The sequence below is a fragment of the Pungitius pungitius genome, chromosome 18 (genome assembly GCF_949316345.1).
Source record: "Pungitius pungitius chromosome 18, fPunPun2.1, whole genome shotgun sequence".
Taxonomy (NCBI): Eukaryota; Metazoa; Chordata; class Actinopteri; order Perciformes; family Gasterosteidae; genus Pungitius; species Pungitius pungitius.
In genome coordinates this window covers 14,984,556-15,003,292 of record NC_084917.1, presented here as the reverse complement: position 1 = coordinate 15,003,292, position 18,737 = coordinate 14,984,556, and the positions used below count along the sequence as shown (strand labels likewise).

The 18,737-nt window shown below is 43.1% G+C and overlaps 1 protein-coding gene across 4 annotated transcripts; it reads left to right on the top strand.

Annotated features, from left to right (window-relative positions):
• Positions 1–331: 331 nt before the first annotated feature.
• dennd1a (DENN/MADD domain containing 1A) lies at positions 332–18,438 on the top strand. Of its 4 annotated transcripts, XM_037484430.2 has the most exons (23): positions 332–484; positions 3,436–3,500; positions 3,996–4,039; positions 4,382–4,431; positions 5,337–5,456; positions 5,588–5,657; positions 6,196–6,276; positions 6,467–6,520; positions 7,163–7,273; positions 8,147–8,247; positions 8,523–8,568; positions 8,654–8,755; positions 8,846–8,971; positions 10,020–10,121; positions 10,210–10,297; positions 11,277–11,317; positions 11,933–12,004; positions 12,097–12,153; positions 12,550–12,705; positions 13,170–13,234; positions 14,097–14,234; positions 14,943–15,189; positions 15,524–18,438. In XM_037484430.2, exons 1-23 carry the CDS (start codon positions 468–470, stop codon positions 16,565–16,567), a joined length of 2,997 nt encoding a protein of 998 aa, XP_037340327.2. In that variant the 5' UTR covers positions 332–467; the 3' UTR covers positions 16,568–18,438. The 4 variants fall into 4 exon arrangements, 3 of the variants coding, with proteins under 3 accessions (XP_037340327.2, XP_037340328.2, XP_037340330.2); XR_005121259.2 differs by lacking the exon at positions 15,524–18,438 and having other exon boundaries at positions 13,170–13,208; positions 14,943–15,084; XM_037484431.2 differs by lacking the exon at positions 7,163–7,273.
• The last annotated feature ends 299 nt before the right edge of the window (positions 18,439–18,737 follow it).

The window sequence follows — 18,737 nt, the reverse complement described above, 5'->3', positions numbered from 1 at the left end:
TCCCCCATCAAGGTTCACCTGATCCAACTTTGAACACAAAAATATACCTGCCTTTATGTGTCCATGCATATTATTTGTAACATTTAAATAAGTATGAAATCATTGGCTAGCGGTTACGAATTTCTTTGTCATGCTGTTAAAATCGGACAAAAAATAACCACTTCATCCTCACAGATGCAGGACCTTAATGTTCACTATAACTATATTATAAACCAAACCGATATCTCTATCACCCCCGTGGTCTACGACACGTGTTGTGGAAGCTCTCAAGCACTAGATTTCTCCACATGACAGATATACGATGTTTTACTAACTACACGCCCCACAGTTCAGTGCGAGGCAGAGCGTCATCAGCGCGTCGACGGACCATGGCGCACGGCTCTGTGTGACAGGTTAGCGTCTGAAAAAACACCTCCGGACTAGACGCGTCTGCGCAACGACAACGCCGAGCGGGGCGAGAACCGAGGATGGGGTCCCGAATCAAGTAAGAATGTTTATCCGCCGGTGTAACGGGAAATTGTTAGCCGCCGTGTTAGCTTTTTTCCAGCGAGTCATTGGGCAACATGGAGTACAGTAGGAGGCCCTGACTTGTTGCGACACGGGCTAAAAAAACACTGGCGCTGCTCCACTTATCGGAACAGAAAAACAAAGCATGCTAACGGTCTCTCAAGGGTTTCTAGTCACGGGGTGTTAGCACGATGCTAATATGAAGCTTTCTGGGAAAACGTGTCAATTAGAAATTTAGGAACGTGTTTGTGTATGTAGGCTACAGCTAATGTAAACACAGGGATGGATGCTAGTTTTGATGACTTAAGTGAAGAACAGAAATGCCGTGGTTTACGTTGCCTTCTATCTTAATGTCATTTCTCATGTACGTAAATACTGCAGGTTTAGTTTCTGAACCTTCTTAGTCCTTTTTCAAAAGGTTTATTTACGTAACCAGTGAAAACGCGGAGATGTTTCCAGTTTGCTAGTCAACATCCAGCCTAATTGCACATTACCTGTTTTTACTGTTATATAGTGCAGTTTACAGTACCACGACGACGTCAAACTACTATAATTCAATACATTGTATTTACCTTTACCTAGTATTTAATTTCTCATTGAATGAGACCATGTATCCAAACGTTTGACTGGTACTGTATACACGTACAATACAGACAGGAAGACAAGCAACACAAGACCCACTACCACAGAGTCCCACTACTAAATAAACCCTCTCCCAGAGAGACCCACTACCACAGAGTCCCACTACTAAATAAAACCTCTCCCAGAGAGACCCACTACCACAGAGACCCGCTACTATAGAAACCCACTACCACAGAGACCCGCTACTAAATAAACCCACTACCAGAGAGAGACCGACTACCAAAGAGAGACCCACTATGCGAGAGAGCCACTCCTAAAGGGAGCCACTACCATCAGACATCAACCAGTGGGCTCTGCTGTCTAAAAGCCTCTAAAATCTGTGACACAAGGATGTCTGGTCACCCTAGTATTTATGTTAAATGAGCTAATGGGTTTATGATTGTAGGCAATGAGTCACATGTTTACCATCATCATATCGATAAACTCAGTCCAGTAAAGATCTTTTGTTTTTTATGAGGCATCAACACGGCTGTTAAAGCGATCTGACACACTGCAGACGTGGGCCAGTTTTCTGAATCGTCTTGTCAGCAGTGTGATCAGGAAGCAGTTAATGTCCCAACTCTGTGCTGGGACAAATATGTCTCATTTCTTTTATTGGTGGTTAAGCAATAACCAAACATCAGCACGTAGATGCTTGGATTAATGTTGCATGGTCTATCAATACTAAGGTACTGTAACATTATTAACAATAAACTACTGCCTCGAGTACCTTATTGATTTTATAATACGGTTCCCAGTGACATTAGTAAGCTGCGTTTCAGTACCAAATAGTTGTAGCTACCGAACACTGTGTATCGCATTTCTATAGCCTACAGAAAATAGTATAATAATAGATTCTCACATTGTTTAGACAAAAGATATTACTTTTTGTCATTTTTGTTGGTACTCAGAATTTCTCCACCGTAATATTTTCTGAGTGAAATTGTATAATAGGTTATTCTAGCTATTCTGGCTATTTGTTGTCCATGGTGTATTCATTAGATAAATTGCTGAAATCTATTGTACTTCTTTCCTGAATTGAACTTTGGTCTGTTACTGATGGTCACGCTTAAAGGATGAAGCCGCTACTATTTCATTTAAAGACAGCTAAGCACTGTAGTGGTATTCCTCGAAAGCCTCATCTGTTTCACTTTACCTTACATCTACTAGCAGGAGCAGACCCGTGGTGCTGAAAGGACAGAGGCAGGCTAGGCCCATGCAGTACCGTGAATGGTTTTGTAGAATACATTTAGAATGACTGCAGCTTGCTGACTTGCAGCGAAATCTGAATGAAATGGGATTGCTTGAGCTCCCAGGACATTGATTCATGGGTCTTAAGTATGGGATAATAAGGCATTCAGTCAGTGAATTTGTTGCTGATGTTTGAGTTGGTGCAGATAGATGGTCGCTGACTCTGAGATAAAACTTCCAAAGTCTTATGATACATCAGGGTGGTGATCTTAATCGACTGAAATTCTCCAAGTTGCCATTGATAATTAAGACATATTTGTGGTCCTCTCAACTATCCGATTGTTAACAGCAAGTTCTCATCCGCAATCGTTGATGAAGGGAGTTGAAAACATTGTCTCCAAACTGCTACTCTAAACTAAATATTTCAATAAATACTCTTCACCGATAAGTCAGTGTAGTGTGCTGGACCAACAACGAATTCTCAAATCTGGCCATGTCCTAAAAAGCATCGCCTCATCTCTGGTGCCCCTTTTGGAGAAACTGAAGGGATATCACTGCGATCAATGCAGGTTCAGGCACGGATAGAAAATAATTAATAGACATGTATAAAAGAAAGATGAGGTAAATGCATACAACACACTGGTCACTATGTCAATAAAGGTTGAATCAACATCTAGTGTTTCATACTGAAATGTTCTATGTGGAAGTAAATAGTGTGACTGTTCTGTTCTGCTATTGTTACTGTAATACAATAGTTATGTTGCGTATACATATGCATTTGTTTTAGATATGTGTTCAAATGGAGCCACAATACAGCTTTAGTTAACTAGTTTCTGATTGGCCCAACTCAATCATGTTAAATGTGGCTTGCATGTTTTAGGGCACCTGCAATCATTCAGTTATCTACAGTTCTCAACAAACAAAACTTAACATTCGATTCAATCAAATTGTGACAAAATGATCATTGTTTGTTTTGAAGACGGCACTAACTGGCTTATTTAATTTCTATAAAAGTTTTTTTTAAAACTCCTGTTGTGCTATATTACGTGGTAAATATGCTTACTTTGTCAATATCAAACTAGGCGCACAATGCTAAGTATGAATGATCTTTTCCAGGGAGAGCCCTGAGTCCACTTTTGAAGTGTATCTGGAGGTGGCCCATCCAGGCACACACAGCTCTGGTAAGTACATGAAGGCTGGAGGTACAGCTGACCCTTTTTTATTGGTTCTACTTTTCAGAACTCACTCAATCAAATAAATGCTTGCTACAATATTTTTAATGTATAGCTAGCAAACAAAGTGTTTCCACTGATACATCTTACAAACAAAAATCCCATTGTCCTGCTCAACAAATGTGAAGAGATTCAACTTTTTATGTGAGTATAAGTATACCTCTTTGGACCTCAGACAAGTATTTAATCCGAATAGATTGACGGTTCACTAATGTTATGTTGTCATTAGTAAAAAAGGGTAGTTTAGTGCTAGATGATGGCTTTCATAAAGGGCCAACGGTCTTGATTTGTGTTTTTAATCTGCAAAATGTGACCGATTTCTTGGATGTTAGGGAGAGACATTGTCTCTTTCTAAAGATGTTTTCTACGTGCCTCTCTTCATTGCCTGTTGACTGGTTGTGACCACTTGTCCACGGTCATTTCATGTCTGTTAATGTGTAACAGGGCCGGAGGTGCGGAGACAGTTCCCTGAAGACTACACTGACAAGGTTTGAAAGACGTCATATACTGGGCTTCCTTGTGCTTTTTGTTTCACCCTCTTGTATTTGATGGTTTTTCCCCCACTGTTCTTAGTTTTTTCTTGTTTTGTACATTGTGCACACACTAAACTCTAATCTGTACATGTACATCTGTCCTAACCTGGAAACATGAAGGACCTCACTTTTCTCTGCTGTTTTTCCCATGCGTGCCTTGCTCTGTATCCCCATTTATTTATGTATCTCCACACTGCATCAGCCTTTCAAACAGCTCCCACTTTGAAACAGTGGAATGTTATCATTATTATGAAAATCCATATAACTCACCTCTCTATTGTTTGTCACCTGGAACAGGAGACTCTTCGGACTGTGCCCAAGTTCTGCTTCCCTTTCAACATGGACAGGTATACACACACACACACACACACTAATGGGACTCGCCCATCAGGGTAAGAAATAGAAGAGCAATATGTCAGCAGGCATCCTCCTCCTGGTCTACTAGTATAGTGACTGCTGTAATTTTAATGTCTATGGCCAAACTGCCAAACTCAAGGCCTCAAAGCAGCTTATATACTGTTAAAATGCTAATTTTAACAAGTTAACACACACATTCTATTTTGACATTTTGGCCTGGTTTTGGCCGGGATGTTGAGTGTTGAGCTCTCTGAGCGAGCAACAAGCAGATTGGGGGATGCAGAGTGAGCGGGCAGGAACGTACGGTTTGACCGGGTTCTGGATGTAGACTTTGTGTTGGCCGCACGGTGAGCTTCACCAAAGTTTAGAAACATTGCGCCTCTGTCTGTTTTGCTTCAAATGAAAAAACCTCTCTCCATCTTCACTGCTGCCTTGGTCTCTCTCTACCTGACTGGAGCACACCAGAATTAAACAAAGTAGCGGTACCTGTATTCATATTTTATCGCATTAATGCAGTCAGCAACTGGTAACCAGGGAAGGGAGCCAAGGAGTCGGGTAGTGTGGGTGGATGCAGGTTAAAGCTGCAGAGGTCAGATTGCGCTGGCAGGTAGACCTGCTAGGAGGGAGTTACAGTACTCAAGGCGTGAGATGACATGAGCTTGCACTGCCTTCTGAGTGAGAATGGGATGTATTCTCCTAATATCCAATAGGATAAAGTGAAGTGACGACATAATGGATGGACAAGCAGGGTTTCCCTTAGGTTTACAACTTTAGGGAGGGAGGTAAGATCGGGCGAACGGATCGGCCAACAAGGAGTGGTGTGTGTGTGTGTGTGTATAAAACCAAACCTCTCTCCCCCTCCCTGTCTGCCGCACAAACCTCTCCCCCCCTGCAGTTTGACAGTCAACCAGGTTGGCCAGAACTTCACATTTGTGTTGACCGACATCGAGAGCAAACAGCGTTTTGGCTTCTGTCGCCTCTCCTCAGGTGCCCAGACCTGCTACTGCATTCTCAGGTATGTATCCCTACAGAATCAAAAAATTACAAGCGGCCAAATTGTTTCGATTTTTTCAATGTGACCATCACCTTTGAATTTATTAGTCAATAAATCACACCCACCGACTGACCCTGTGTTCGTCCTCTCAGCTATCTGCCCTGGTTTGAAGTCTTCTACAAGCTGCTTAATATCCTCGCTGATTACACCATCAAAGGCCAGGTAAGTCCTGATATTAATATTAGGTTTCTTACTTTGCTGAAAGTGTCTGCTCACCTCAGTATTTAGTTTTTGAAAGTATTCCTCTTCAATACATTATTTTTCATTAACATTAATGATTCCATCATTAAAGGATGATGTACATATTTGTATGTCTGTTTGACACGTGGATGAATTCCTGTGCACAGTTCTCTGCTGTATGTTGCGCCTCTGTTTGTTTTACTTCCAATACAAAAATGTCTCTCCATCTTCCACTACCGCCTCGGTCTCTCCTGTCTAACTACGTTAAAATATTTGATTGCATTAATCTCGGCCACAATAAGCTTGTTAACTTTGACAGCCGTACTATGAACCAATCAGATTGCTTGATTCAAGCTAACTACGATAATTTAAGTGCTGCTTGTTATCATTATTATGATATTTATATTTTATTTAGACCCCTTATGCAAACAAGTCCAAATCCAGCTATAGTTTCGTCCATTGAGCTTGTGTATTTCCTCAAAGGCTTTTGTGTGACTTTGGAATCTTCTGAATGTTTCAGGAGAGTCAGTGGCAGGAGTTCCTGGTGTCCCTGCACACGCTCCCCATCCCCGAGCCCGGGGTCCCCGTTCATCTCGGTGTGGTGAGTCCCACTTCACCACATCACACTGAGCTCTGGTCTCGCTGGAGACACCAAAGAAAAGTCATCTTTCTGATGGTTGTGAGCATATCAGCACCAGGCTGGACATGTAGGAGTCAGTCCTTTAATTTTTCTGTAGCACCCTGGGGGATTAAATCAGTTTAAAATGGTTCCTGTTTTCTGTTTTCTCCAGCATTCCTTCTTCACTGTGCCTGACACTAGGGAACTCCCCAGCATACCTGAGAATGTGAGTGTGGAAGTGATTGCTTTCTGTGAGCTGCCGCATGTCCCGGTTGGCTCAGCTCCATCAATACTCCCTCTAATAATCTGGCTTACATTGTTTGACTGGTACATTTTTGCTGAAACAGCAAATATCTCATACTTGGACATGCAAATATTGCTAAACCAGCTTGCAGAGTTAAAGATGAGAGTTAAAATGATCACTCTGGTGATCCAACAAAAAGAAAACGTTCTTTTTGCGCAGAACGGTTGTCTGCTGTGAGTTGGACAAGGTGGTCAAAGAGCGCCTGCAGGAGTGCAAGGCTCTCTTCAACACAAACACTTTACTTGAAAACTACTTCCAAAGCCAGCAAAAGGATGATCATTCAGAGCAAGTATTCATCCTGCAAGTACAGAAAATAAATAAATCAGAATACAATATTAGACAATAATGAGTTTGAAGAAATGGGTTATGTTTTTGATGTAAATATGTATAGGACCGGTCAACTTAGAACTTGCAGCCAGCAACTGCCCACGATAGAATAATGTTCTGTTTAGGTTGTCCTGAATACTGAAGTTTCATGATGTGAATGTGAAAGTTGAAAACACAGCTGGTCTTTACCCTCACAACTAACTGTTTTTTCTCTCTTATTGTGTTTGACCATTGCAGAGAAACCTAACAGAGTACTTTGTAGCAGTAGATGTCAATAACATGCTTCATCTGTATGCTAGTATGCTTTATGAACGCAGAGTCCTCATCTGCTGTAGCAAGCTAAGCACTGTAAGTAAAATCCACCCTCTGTTCCTCTCCCTTTGATGGGCTCTGTTAAGTCTCACAATGTCATCATGATGCTTAAATTAATTGTTGCTGTTGCAGTGTGTGAGCAGTTTATGTCATTGAATGTACAATACCAATCACCCACACACTACAAATTTTATTCATGCTAAACAAAGTAAAGAGGTAGCTTGTAATGAGCCAATACCACAACCTTTCTGTCCCACAAAGTAATGGAAAAAAACAACTTATCAACAGCAAATATTAATGCACAGTTTTTTTTTCATTCGCTCATATTAGAATGTGCAACTTGCTGTGTGTTTAAAAAAAATTCATATTTGAAATGTACTCGAGTAAGAAATACATATATTGATAAACAACAACACCCACACCAAAATCCCTCATTGAATATTGGAACTCTTTGTTTAGGTGGTGTTCCCCTTTTTTAAAGCATTTAAAGATTTTCTATTGCTTTTTAACAACCGCAAAATTGAATCAAATCATCCGTTTTTGATGAATACATGTTTTGATTTAGTTTTCATATGGCATTCAAGGTCAAACTAAGCCATTGATTAATCAGCTAATGATCTTAATGTAAGTAAAGTGTTCTTTCAAAATCAATTCATGTTGTTTTTCTCTATTTGCTCACTAAAAAAACAAATAGATTTCTATTCTCCATGATACATGCTGAACTCCATTATGTTTGATATCATTGGTATGAACTTGATAATATTGTATGAAATCTTCAACAATAACTAACATTTTAATGTATTATGTGAGAACATTGAACATGTTTTATGAATTCCTGAATTTCATCTGAACTTTGAGCAGCTGCTTCACATATCATATCAGGAGTTTGACATTTGTGTCTGTCCCCAGTTAACAGCTTGTGTCCATGGCTCTACTGCCATGTTGTATCCAATGCACTGGCAACATGTTTACATTCCTGTCCTGCCTCAACATCTGTTGGACTACTGCTGGTGAGTATGCCATCTTCTGATGATGCAGCTTTCATATGTTTCTCTGAATTCGTTAGCATAAGGTTATTATTACTATAAGTTTCATAAAATAGTCTTGAAATTACACTAATATTGTTTAAAATATCTCATTCAGCAAAAGAGCTTATGGTGACAGGTCTACATGCAGCATTTGTAGAACACTGTATGACAAAGCTCGACATGCTCAGTTGAGTTGTCCCTTACTGCTGTGTTTGGGGTCCCTTATATTGTTGGATAACACTGACTCTTTTTTTCAGTGCCCCAATGCCGTACCTCATTGGAGTACATTCCAGTCTGATGGAGGTATGTGTTTGTGACTTTACACCTTAAATTGTACAAGCCCAGTGACTTTGAGCCTTCAGGTTTCTCGTGCTTCTGTTGCTTGCAGAAAGTCCGAGGGATGGCCCTGGATGATGTGGTGGTCCTGAACGTGGACACCAACACCCTGGAAACCCCCTACGATGACCTCCAAAGCCTCCCCAACGATGTGGTGAGAAGCTACACCACATTACACCACATGACACGGCTCTACATCCACAGCTCATATGGTCTCCTAATGAAGTGGCGTCTCGTCCCACAGGTCTCGTCTCTGAAGAGTCGATTGAGGAAAGTTTCGACAACGACTGGGGACGGCGTGGCCCGAGCCTTCCTCAGAACCCAGGCGGCTCTGTTCGGCAGCTACAGAAACGCTCTGCAGATTGAGTTGGTGAGTCCAGACCGCCATTGATCCCGCGGGTGGGCGCGTGTTAATGCTGACCGACATTGGTGAGCGTAGACCAGGGTCGATGTTCTCACAAGTAGGTCAATTATTAAGTATCTAAGTGTCTAAGAAGTGGACACAGTTGTCATGACATCACCCATTCATTTGTGGACTGTGTTTTGAAACCTCAGGCTCTACCAATTAACAAGCTCATTTCCAACCATTCATATCTAAGAGGGTGAAAGAAATTAGCATAAATATTGATTTAGAAACTTACACCATGAGCTGTCCGTGTCCATCTTGATATATTTACAGCTCTGTTGGTCTTTTCTTTACTTACTTGTTATACATTATTCTGGCTTCATAACGACTTGTTCCCAGGCGTTCCCAAGAGTGTAGCCTGTGTCTGAAACTTTTTTTTCTTCTGTCCACCAGGGGGCGGCTATGATGTTTGTATAGAAGTTTGAGAAAATAACTACTCAGTCTCTCGTTTCAAGTCTTCCTTAACACAAATTGATGTTCATTTGCTAATTACCCCCCATTTAGCAGGAAGCCAATCTAATCTAACAATTTCACACATGTCTAATAGAATAAACTGATATGATAGACAAAGATGCAAACTGCAACGTGACTGGCTGGTTGAGGCATACACCCGCATGTCTGCTATGCTTGTGCATTTGATTTAACTTTTAGTTTGTTGGTGAGGATGGATTAAACACATGCCCATTTCCCTTGTGTTTCAATTTAATTTCAATGTCTATTTATTATGTATAGCCCAAAATCACAAATTTGTTTCTGGGAGCTCTATAATCTGCACACATCCTCTGTCCCAAGCTTGAAACCAATTGAGACCCTGCTGCGACTTTTATGCGAGTCTGCTGCACAGAGTGTGAGGAGCAGACCCAAACAAAGAGGGTTGTGGTTTATCTCCTTCCAACCTTCCAACCTGCCTCCTACCACACCCTCCGGGTCTGCTGCACACAGGATACATGATGTTGATTGTGATGGACTGGTACAATACTGTGACAACCAGCGTGTTCCTCTGCCCCTTTAGGGAGAGCCAATAACGTTTAATGAGGAAACATTTGTGACTCATCGGTCCAGTGCCATGAGGCAGTTCCTCCAGAACGCCATCCAGCTGCAGCTCTTCAAACAGGTTTGCACACACTCACGCACACACGGACTTCTCTACCTCACCCGGCCCTCTCTCCCACTCTTAACATGCGTTGGGTTTCTACTTTCAGTTCATTGATGACAGGTTGGACCTGTTGAACTCAGGAGAGGGTTTCAGTGACATCTTTGAGGAGGAGATCAACATGGGTGAATATGCAGGTGAATCAGACGTGATGTGTTGAATGATGAATGAATAGTGTGTGTATTGACATGGAATCAGAGTCCATTTAAAGGAGGATCACTCAGATATCAAGTTAAGAAATGGAATTATTCTGTATAAAAGTCAAACCATAAAAAGCTGCTAGCAGCTTTGAACGGGCCTTGCGTGTCGGGGGGCAGCGGTCAGCCGGACACGTGGCCAAAAAGAGAAAAAAATAGACTAGTCTATGGTTTCATAAACAGAATCCACCAACACAAAGCAAAACCTGCTCAGTCAAGGCAAAGGATGGCAGTAAACACTTTTGCTGCATCAAGAAATAATAACTTATGAACTACACACACTGTATGACAACATGGCTGTCTTCCTTAAGAGAGCTTTGCTTTTATCAAATGGATAATTTCTCTCCAGTGAGGATGTGAACAGAGGTCATGTCATTCACAGTGGGACATTTGACCAACTTGATTCATTATATTCATGCCTATTCTACTGATTTGCAGGATGAATATACACCGCTGTCTCAAAGCTGTGGTCTCAAATGAGTGCACCTGCATCAAAGCAGTTTTGCTTTATGAAAACGTGTAGGGGGCGCTATTGAGCCAAAATGTAATTAGGAAGCAATCATGGACTACATTTTTAACTGTAAATGTGTTTTCCAAGTTTATTAAAGTGGTTCATCAAAGTATAGCTTATAGACAGTGCAAAAATAGAGGGAAAACATTATAACTGACTTCCTGTTTGTTTTAGAGCATGGTCCCTAGAGAAGTCTCCTTGTAATCTGTTCAATAATCACCCTACTTGTAGGTCAAGTAGGGTCCCGGTGCTGCTTCGTTCAAAAATTCCAAGGGGTGCTATGGAGGCAATTTACCTTTATGCGAAGACTGTGATCTCACGGCAACAAAGTTGAAAAAAAATATTCACAGAAAACAATCATGTCTACTACTTGTTGACCTTTTTATTGTTTAATTGATCCCACCACAGGCAGTGACAAGATCTACCATCAGTGGCTGTTCACTGTGAAGGTGAGCCTTTTTCCATGCTTCTAAAGCATTACTTTCTCATGGTCATTTGTGTGTGGTGTCTCTATCAATTCATTCAATTCAGATATAAGGCCTTAGTTTTCATATTTGGTACTTGTTTTTTTCATCAGATGAAAAACGTTTTGCAGAGAAACCTTTCCCACTTAGTCCACTCCATTCTTTGCTTTGTGCTGGAAGACAAATAAATGAAGTAAATCAGTTAAGCAGATACCTTTTGGGATGGTGATGTTTGTGATGGTGAAGTATTTCTTAGAGAGGAAATTGAATCTGTTTTTTTAAAGTTTGTAAACCTAAATTACTCTTGTGGTGGTTATTATTTTTTAACATTTGTGTTTTCTAGGCAGCTTTGGAAGAAATAGATTTGACCATATTCAGGCCTCTGTTGGGTCTCTACAGCCTTAACAATTTAGTGACTAAAACGTCAGCGTCAGTAAATATCTCACTTTTTTTAGCTCTACTTCTGGGACTACTCTCAGAATTGAAAAATATATGTATACAGTTCATTCCATGGAAAAAGCTTTGTGTCTTTAAAGCATGGATGCATAGTACAGTAATGTGACCATCACTGACAGATGTTGTGTCGATGCTTTCTGACAGAAAGGAGGAGGGGCTATCTTCAACACAGTGAAGACAAGGGCAAACCCAGCCATGAAGACCGCTTACAAGTTTGTAAGCACGTCGCCGGCTTCTGTCGTAGAATCAATCATGAACTGTTAGTTAGAAACCAGAAGGGAAATGACCTGGCTTTGTTTGTGCAACAGGCGAAGGACCATGCAAAAATGCGAATTAAAGAAGTCAAGAGCCGGCTCAAGCAGAAGGTATGTAGCCCCACGCTGCTGGCACAGCATTCTGGATCATTCTTTGCTGTTACTCTGCTCTGTAAATTTGAGTCTTAAGTCACAAAGCGTAACCTGTAAACAGCTTAACATAAACATTTACACAAAAGTACAGGCATTTTGCCACGTTTTCGTGAATTACTTGTCTGTGTATTTTGTTAATAAGAGAAGTTCTCAACAACAACTGATATAAGATAAATGTGTATTTCCCCCCTGCACCCCACATGTAATACCACTGCGACCCACTGGGGGGCCAACGCCACGGTTTGAGAACCACTGCCTTAACTGAAACCTACGCCCAGCATGCAACCTTCCCCTCCCCCTCCCCCTGCAATGCTGCCTTTCCTTTCTCACATGTCCACCTCCACCACCCTGCAGGAGCAGGCAGAAAACGGCTTCTCCACAGCAGGGTCAGCGGTCATCGATGACGACGACGACAACGCAGCGGGGTTCCCCTCCTCCACCAGAGCAGTCAGGAGGGAGGGGCCACTGAGAACCTTGGACAACAAGTCAATCACAGTGCACTTTGGACAGGTGGGCAGCAATGTGGCGGGCTGGCTACTTGGTGTGGGGAAAAGAGTTTACTAGGGATGAGCCGAAGCCTGGATGTATGAGCGCACTGGTCGAGCGGAGATATCAATTCCTCAGATTATTCCTTAGTCTTTATGCCACCTTTGTTGTGTTTACCGTAGTTCACATAATGCTTTAGTTATGTAGTTCAATGTTCATTTTAAGTGAGTGAGTCAGAACTTCTGTAATATGTCGTTTCCGTATCCCACATAAAACATTATTATTATTTATTTTAGCACATAAAACACCTCTTTATTTCCACAGATAAGGAAGCTTTATAGTTTCACCACAAAGTTTTTTTCTCGCATTAAAACTTTTCCAAATGTTGTTGTTGTTAGTATCATCCAGGTGGCTATATCTGTGGTGAGGAGCTTTGTATGCTAAACCAGCTACGTACCTTTCATCGTCTGTTTTATTTACTTCCACAGGCTCGGCCACCAGTGCTGCTGAAGAGACCAAGCAGCAATGTGAGTCTGGAGAGCACCGCTGACCAGTAAGCTACCTCCATTTCATCCAGTACATCACACGCCCCATGATTAAACAAATACATCTGAATATTTAGACACCAATGTAAGGAACTTGAGATGGAGGTCAGCAACATTACAAGCCCACGCTGACCTTCTTAACGTAATAGTCCTAAATAGCTCACCAGTTAACAAGATCTCAGCATAATTGACAGCTATGCTTCACTCCAGAGTTTTCTGTCATGTTTAACACTTCCTTTAGGAGAAGCCTCTCAGCGATGCTTACCACTTCACCACATCATCTGTGATATTTTAGCACTTTGTAATGTGGTTAAATCAAATGGTAAACTCTAAAGACAGCTGTTTAAGTGAGGCAATTCAAATTATGAGCATATGATTGCTAATATGCTTGAGATGATGCAACAGTTTTGAACCCTTACCTAGACAGAATGTCTTTGGTTTAATGGGGTAAAAGACCCCAGGTATCCAGCAAATCGGTTTAGCTGTAAAGTGACTGGCTTAAATAAATTCACTCATTGTGATTTAGGAGAAGAGTTATGTGATGAAGCTTGGAGGTAAAGTAGTCAACATCAGAGCGACACTCGGCTGCAGAACATTCCTTTTTTGGGGATTTCCTCCGGCAGCTGCACTGATGTTGCCCATTTAGGTCTAATTTCTTTTCCAACCGGCTGTACAGCTTCCTTTTAAGCTCATTCGAAGGAAGTGTAATGAACAACAACATGCTGCTCCTAACGCACTGTATGTTCATGAAACTCATCCTGAGCGTTCCCTCGCCCTGATTTTCCTCTTCCCGATCCTTTTTGAATGCTTGTCACTAACATACATGTAACAAGCTGTTATTTCCTGTTGTCCTCCTACTCCTCGCCGTAGCTCTATCCGTCCTACTCGCCACTACACCGTCTTTCTCTCCGAGGATTCGTCCGGAGACGAGCTGCAGTATGACGACGACTCCATCGCTGGGTTTCCTGACAGCTTTCTCTTCTCCGTCCCTTTCGAGTGGTCACCTCTGTACGCAAATCTCTTTGGCTTTCTACTTATTAATAAGCTTTTCTTAACTCCTCTTTTTGCTTTCTAATGAAATGTGTGTGCTTTCAAAGCTTCTCCATGGTTCCCTATTTACTCAGACATCGAAAGGCACTTTTTACAATAGCATCTCTATGGCTATTCTGTTGACTGCTGTGAGAACCAGCAATTGGAATAAAACGTGTTTAGGAGGTTTGCTAACATTAACGTCTGGCACCGAGTGACTTCATTGTTTTTTCTTCCTGGATAGTAATGTACTTTTTTCACACCTTATCCAACTTGCTATGGAAAAGTGTCTCCACAGGGTGATTTAAAAACTATTTTTCTATACTTCTTTCAGTGTCAACTAATCCAACAATCCGAATGCATTAGTCATTTTTTTCAGACTTCCCTACGCTGTGCATACTACTGAAGCTGCAAACAGGTCACAGACACTTTATTTAAAACGGCTGGAGGTTGTGGTTTTAAAGCACGTATTTCTCAAACAGAAATAGTAGTGCATTGTTTGTGGACTATTGTCATGCATGGATTAATACATATTTTGCATTGGGGTTAGTGAGCGACAGTAAGTATGAGGGGTGCTGGGACACATACATTCTGGTGCATCTTTATTTGAGGTCAAAGTTGAATGGTCCTGGTGGAGCCATGAGAAAAAGGATATGAATAACCACAATTCTAACGCTGTCCCTGCAGGCCACAGCCGTACCGCTCCCTGAAGGAGGTGGAGTTGATGGAAGGGATCGATCCTGGCTTTGGAGCTGAGAGTCACACAGCCCCTCCCAGCCCGGTTAACGAGAAGTTTTCCAACGTCAACTTGCTAGGCGACATCTTTGGCTGCCAGGACGAGCCTGAGAGCCAAACAATCACGTTGGCTAAAAGCCTTGAGGACCTGAGGACTCCCAAAGACGCCGAGGAGCGACAAGCCAAGTTCACCTACCAGGTCAGAGGTCCAGATTCGCAGCAGGCAAAAGTTCTTTGACCACTCTTTTAATAGCGTGATTTTCTAAAAGATCGCATCCAGATTTTGGATTTGGTCCAGATGTTCACTTCCACTCAAACCACTTTGTTTTGATTCAAAGCAACAAACAGCTTGTCAACAAATGCCCAAAAGGCCAAGTAATGTGTTAAGGATGACTTCTAGTGACAGTTGATGACCACCCAAACCGCTGTCATGTAAAATTTGGTCCGTAAAGACCTTTTAGAAAAAGGCCCCTGAATTAGGAAATGTTTAAGAGCTGGGTTGATTGTCTAAAAGTCTGAATCACTTCTTGCAGCGAATGGACCTGAGTATTGGCGAACACTCGCGAACGCTTCCAGGCCTCAAGCTCCCCAACCCCTACAACAAGCTGTGGAGTGTGGGGCACGACGACGGCGCCTTACCTGCGTGTGTGCCTCCATCGGTCCAACCCCCCGGGCAGATAGACACGCACTCTCCGAGCTGCGACAGCTCTGGCCCGGGCCCTGACGCTTTGGACCCTTCGGCTCATGGTTACATCACTATTCCACGCCCCCACGGCAGGAAGACACCTGAGCTCGGCACCGTGCTAGCACCCCCTGCCGCCCAGCCGCGCTCTAAACCGGCAGCTGGCGAAGGAGGGACTACATCGGGGGGACAAGAGTTTAGACAAGCGCTGAGCATGAGCACGGACGGAGACCTGCTGAAGCCCTGCAGGACCGCTGAGGACAGTATGGATCTGATGAGTCTTCTGGACCCTCTTAACAGCTCAGCCCCCTCCAGTTCCTTGAGCGATGGGCTGGACATTGGCACCATGTCATCTTCCTGTAAGCCAACACTACCACCCAGGCTCTACCCACAGGGCTTGCCCCCGTTCCCACTGTCACCTCACGTATCACTCAACCCCTTTGCGCAGTCTCTGCAGCAAACCTCCCCTCACATGCACTACTCCCCGACCGTAGGTGCCAATCCCTTCGGTGCCGCCTACGGGCCTCCACCCGGCTGTTACTCGCACGCTGCGGCCCAGCCACAGTCCTTTTCTACGCTACCGGGACTCTACAGACAACAGTCGCCCGGCAGCTCGGGTCTGGCACCGAGCTACGGAGTGCTCCAGTCAGCATACCCCTCATCCGTCACCTGCCTGTCTCACTTCTCCACCAGCAATAACGCCCTCTCCAGCCTCATGGACAGCACGTCTGTCCCCAGCACAGCCGCGAACACGCCGGCCAAGCCGCGCCGCGCTGAGGGAGACGGCCAGAAGACGCGGGATCTTTTTGGGGATCTGCTGTCTATGGCAAAGCCAGCTCCTCCCCCAAAAAAGAAGGTGGAGGACCTTCGGAGAAAGTGGGAAACATTTGACTAAAACCTGTGAAAATATTCTGATGTGCGCTTCCTGTCACTACCCAAACTCACCTCACGACTGTGTCAGGACCTTTTGTTTTGTTTAATGTCACATTAGCTGGAACTCATGCTACTCTGCATATGCAACTCCCAATCATAGAAGAATAGATGCTTAACCTTAAAATAAGTTAGTAGACCTAGCTTATTAGGGCTCCATTGTTTCTCATGCACAAGTTAACAAGGAACCTCCACCTGCCGGTGAATCGGTCTCAACGTAATACTGATGCCTCTGTGAGACTTTCATAAGTAAACAATCATCAGCGGGAAGATTAGCGATTTCTAAATAGTTGAATGCCTTAAGTCATCGGGTCCGATTCCAGGTTCACTGAGAACCCTTTCAGCTCCGACTGCGCCCGAGCTCTGCCTCGCTGATCCAGATGAATGCTGCCAAAGGACAGGTGGTGGATGACCTGAACATCGACTCTGTGCGCTGACACCCAAATGGGACCCGGTGCACGGACATGGCGCTGGAGGTCCGGGTTGGAGGGACGGCAGGCACAGGGGAACCAGAATCAGGACGGAGCCTGGCAGACTGTCGCCCTGCTGGTGGAAAGTGAGACCTCTTCTAAAAGGAGGGAGTCTTTAACAAACCCTCTCAGCCCACAGTTTGTTTGCCTGTGCTGTTAGTTGCTGAAGGTATCTGCAGACCCCAGTGGTCTTCAGCACCAAACCAGTTTGTGAGGGTGCATTCGTGTTTTCTCCCACTTTAGTCATTCACTGGGACAGAAGGTCCTGATCCAGCATGTAGGAATGGTCATGTAACCCACACACACCCCCCCAACCGCCCATGGTGCTGTACAGATGCTGAGTGTGGAATGTGTCGTCAGCCCACAACACCTGAGCCCACTGGTGCTCGTCTGCGGATCGCCTGGATCTTTTTGCGTTGTTTGATTGTTGTTGTTTCGTTGCACCATCCTACCCAGGAAGTAGCAGTCGAACGCCAGCTGTACTTTGAGATGTTCAGATGCCAACAGTCCATTGCCACTCATGCACAAATGCTCACAGAATTGTTTGTCCACGTTAGCACAGCGCTGCTCAGCATACATCGGTGTAGGTTAGTGACTTTAAAAGTAGCCTGCAGTCTTTTCCTGATAGAGGACCAAAGTCAGCAGACGTCTTAAAATGAACACTAGAATTAGCTGTAGCTCTAGATGAAGTACATCCTGCTGGTATCTTCAGAGGGTGGTGTGTCTCCATCATGCAGCCAGTTCACGTGTTGATGATTCTGGTAGATCCATGCACAGTTTGTTCCGTTTTGGCCTTCATGAGGAATCCCTGTGAACATGTTGCCTCCTACTGATTTTTTTTAAATTATGAAATCGTTTCAAGATAACATGCAAGCTTTCTTTGTGCATTATCTAACTAAACAAAATGTAATCCATTTTTACTTCACTATGGCAAATGCGCATTTTGTAATGATCTGCTGCATTTGTAATAAACAGTGTGGACATATTGTTACATACCTTAGCCCGCATTTTGCAAGAAATGGTTGTAATGTTTTGTTTTTTTCAAAAGGTGTGGTTTGCACATCCTCTTGAACAGATTAAATATAAAACATGTGTTATTTCTTCCTTTGGATGTTGTTTTGGCCAATGAAAGATAATCTACTGAATGAATTATATCTTTTATAATGCACTTATATTTATTTGTTTGGCCCAAAGACGTCCAGGTGTCACATTTGGATTCTTTCAGGCTGAAATGCGGGTGTTATTACATAATATATGTAAATGTGTAATAATATAAATAGCATTTTGTTTAGTTATTAAATACATTGTGTTGTTATAGTTCCTAACATTTGAAACATGTATACCTTATTAAATATATAAATGTTGACTTCTTGTTGTTTTGAAGGGGTTATTTAGATGAACAGATGAGTTCTTCCTGTTGCTTTCTGCCTTTGTCCCGTTCTACTTCGGCTTTGATGACTGATTGAGCTGCAGAGCGACTGGGGAGGGCGCCGCCCCCGCTCTCCCAGTTTGGAGACTGGTTTCTGTCCCCTCCCACTACAGGAGGCGAGAGAGCGTCGCTCCTCATCAGCCTTTTGCTACTCCACAGGTGATCTGGTGGGAGGATGCTGTACATGTCTAAATGTTTTTGTGTGGCCTCGTCTCCTATTGCTGAATACAAATATT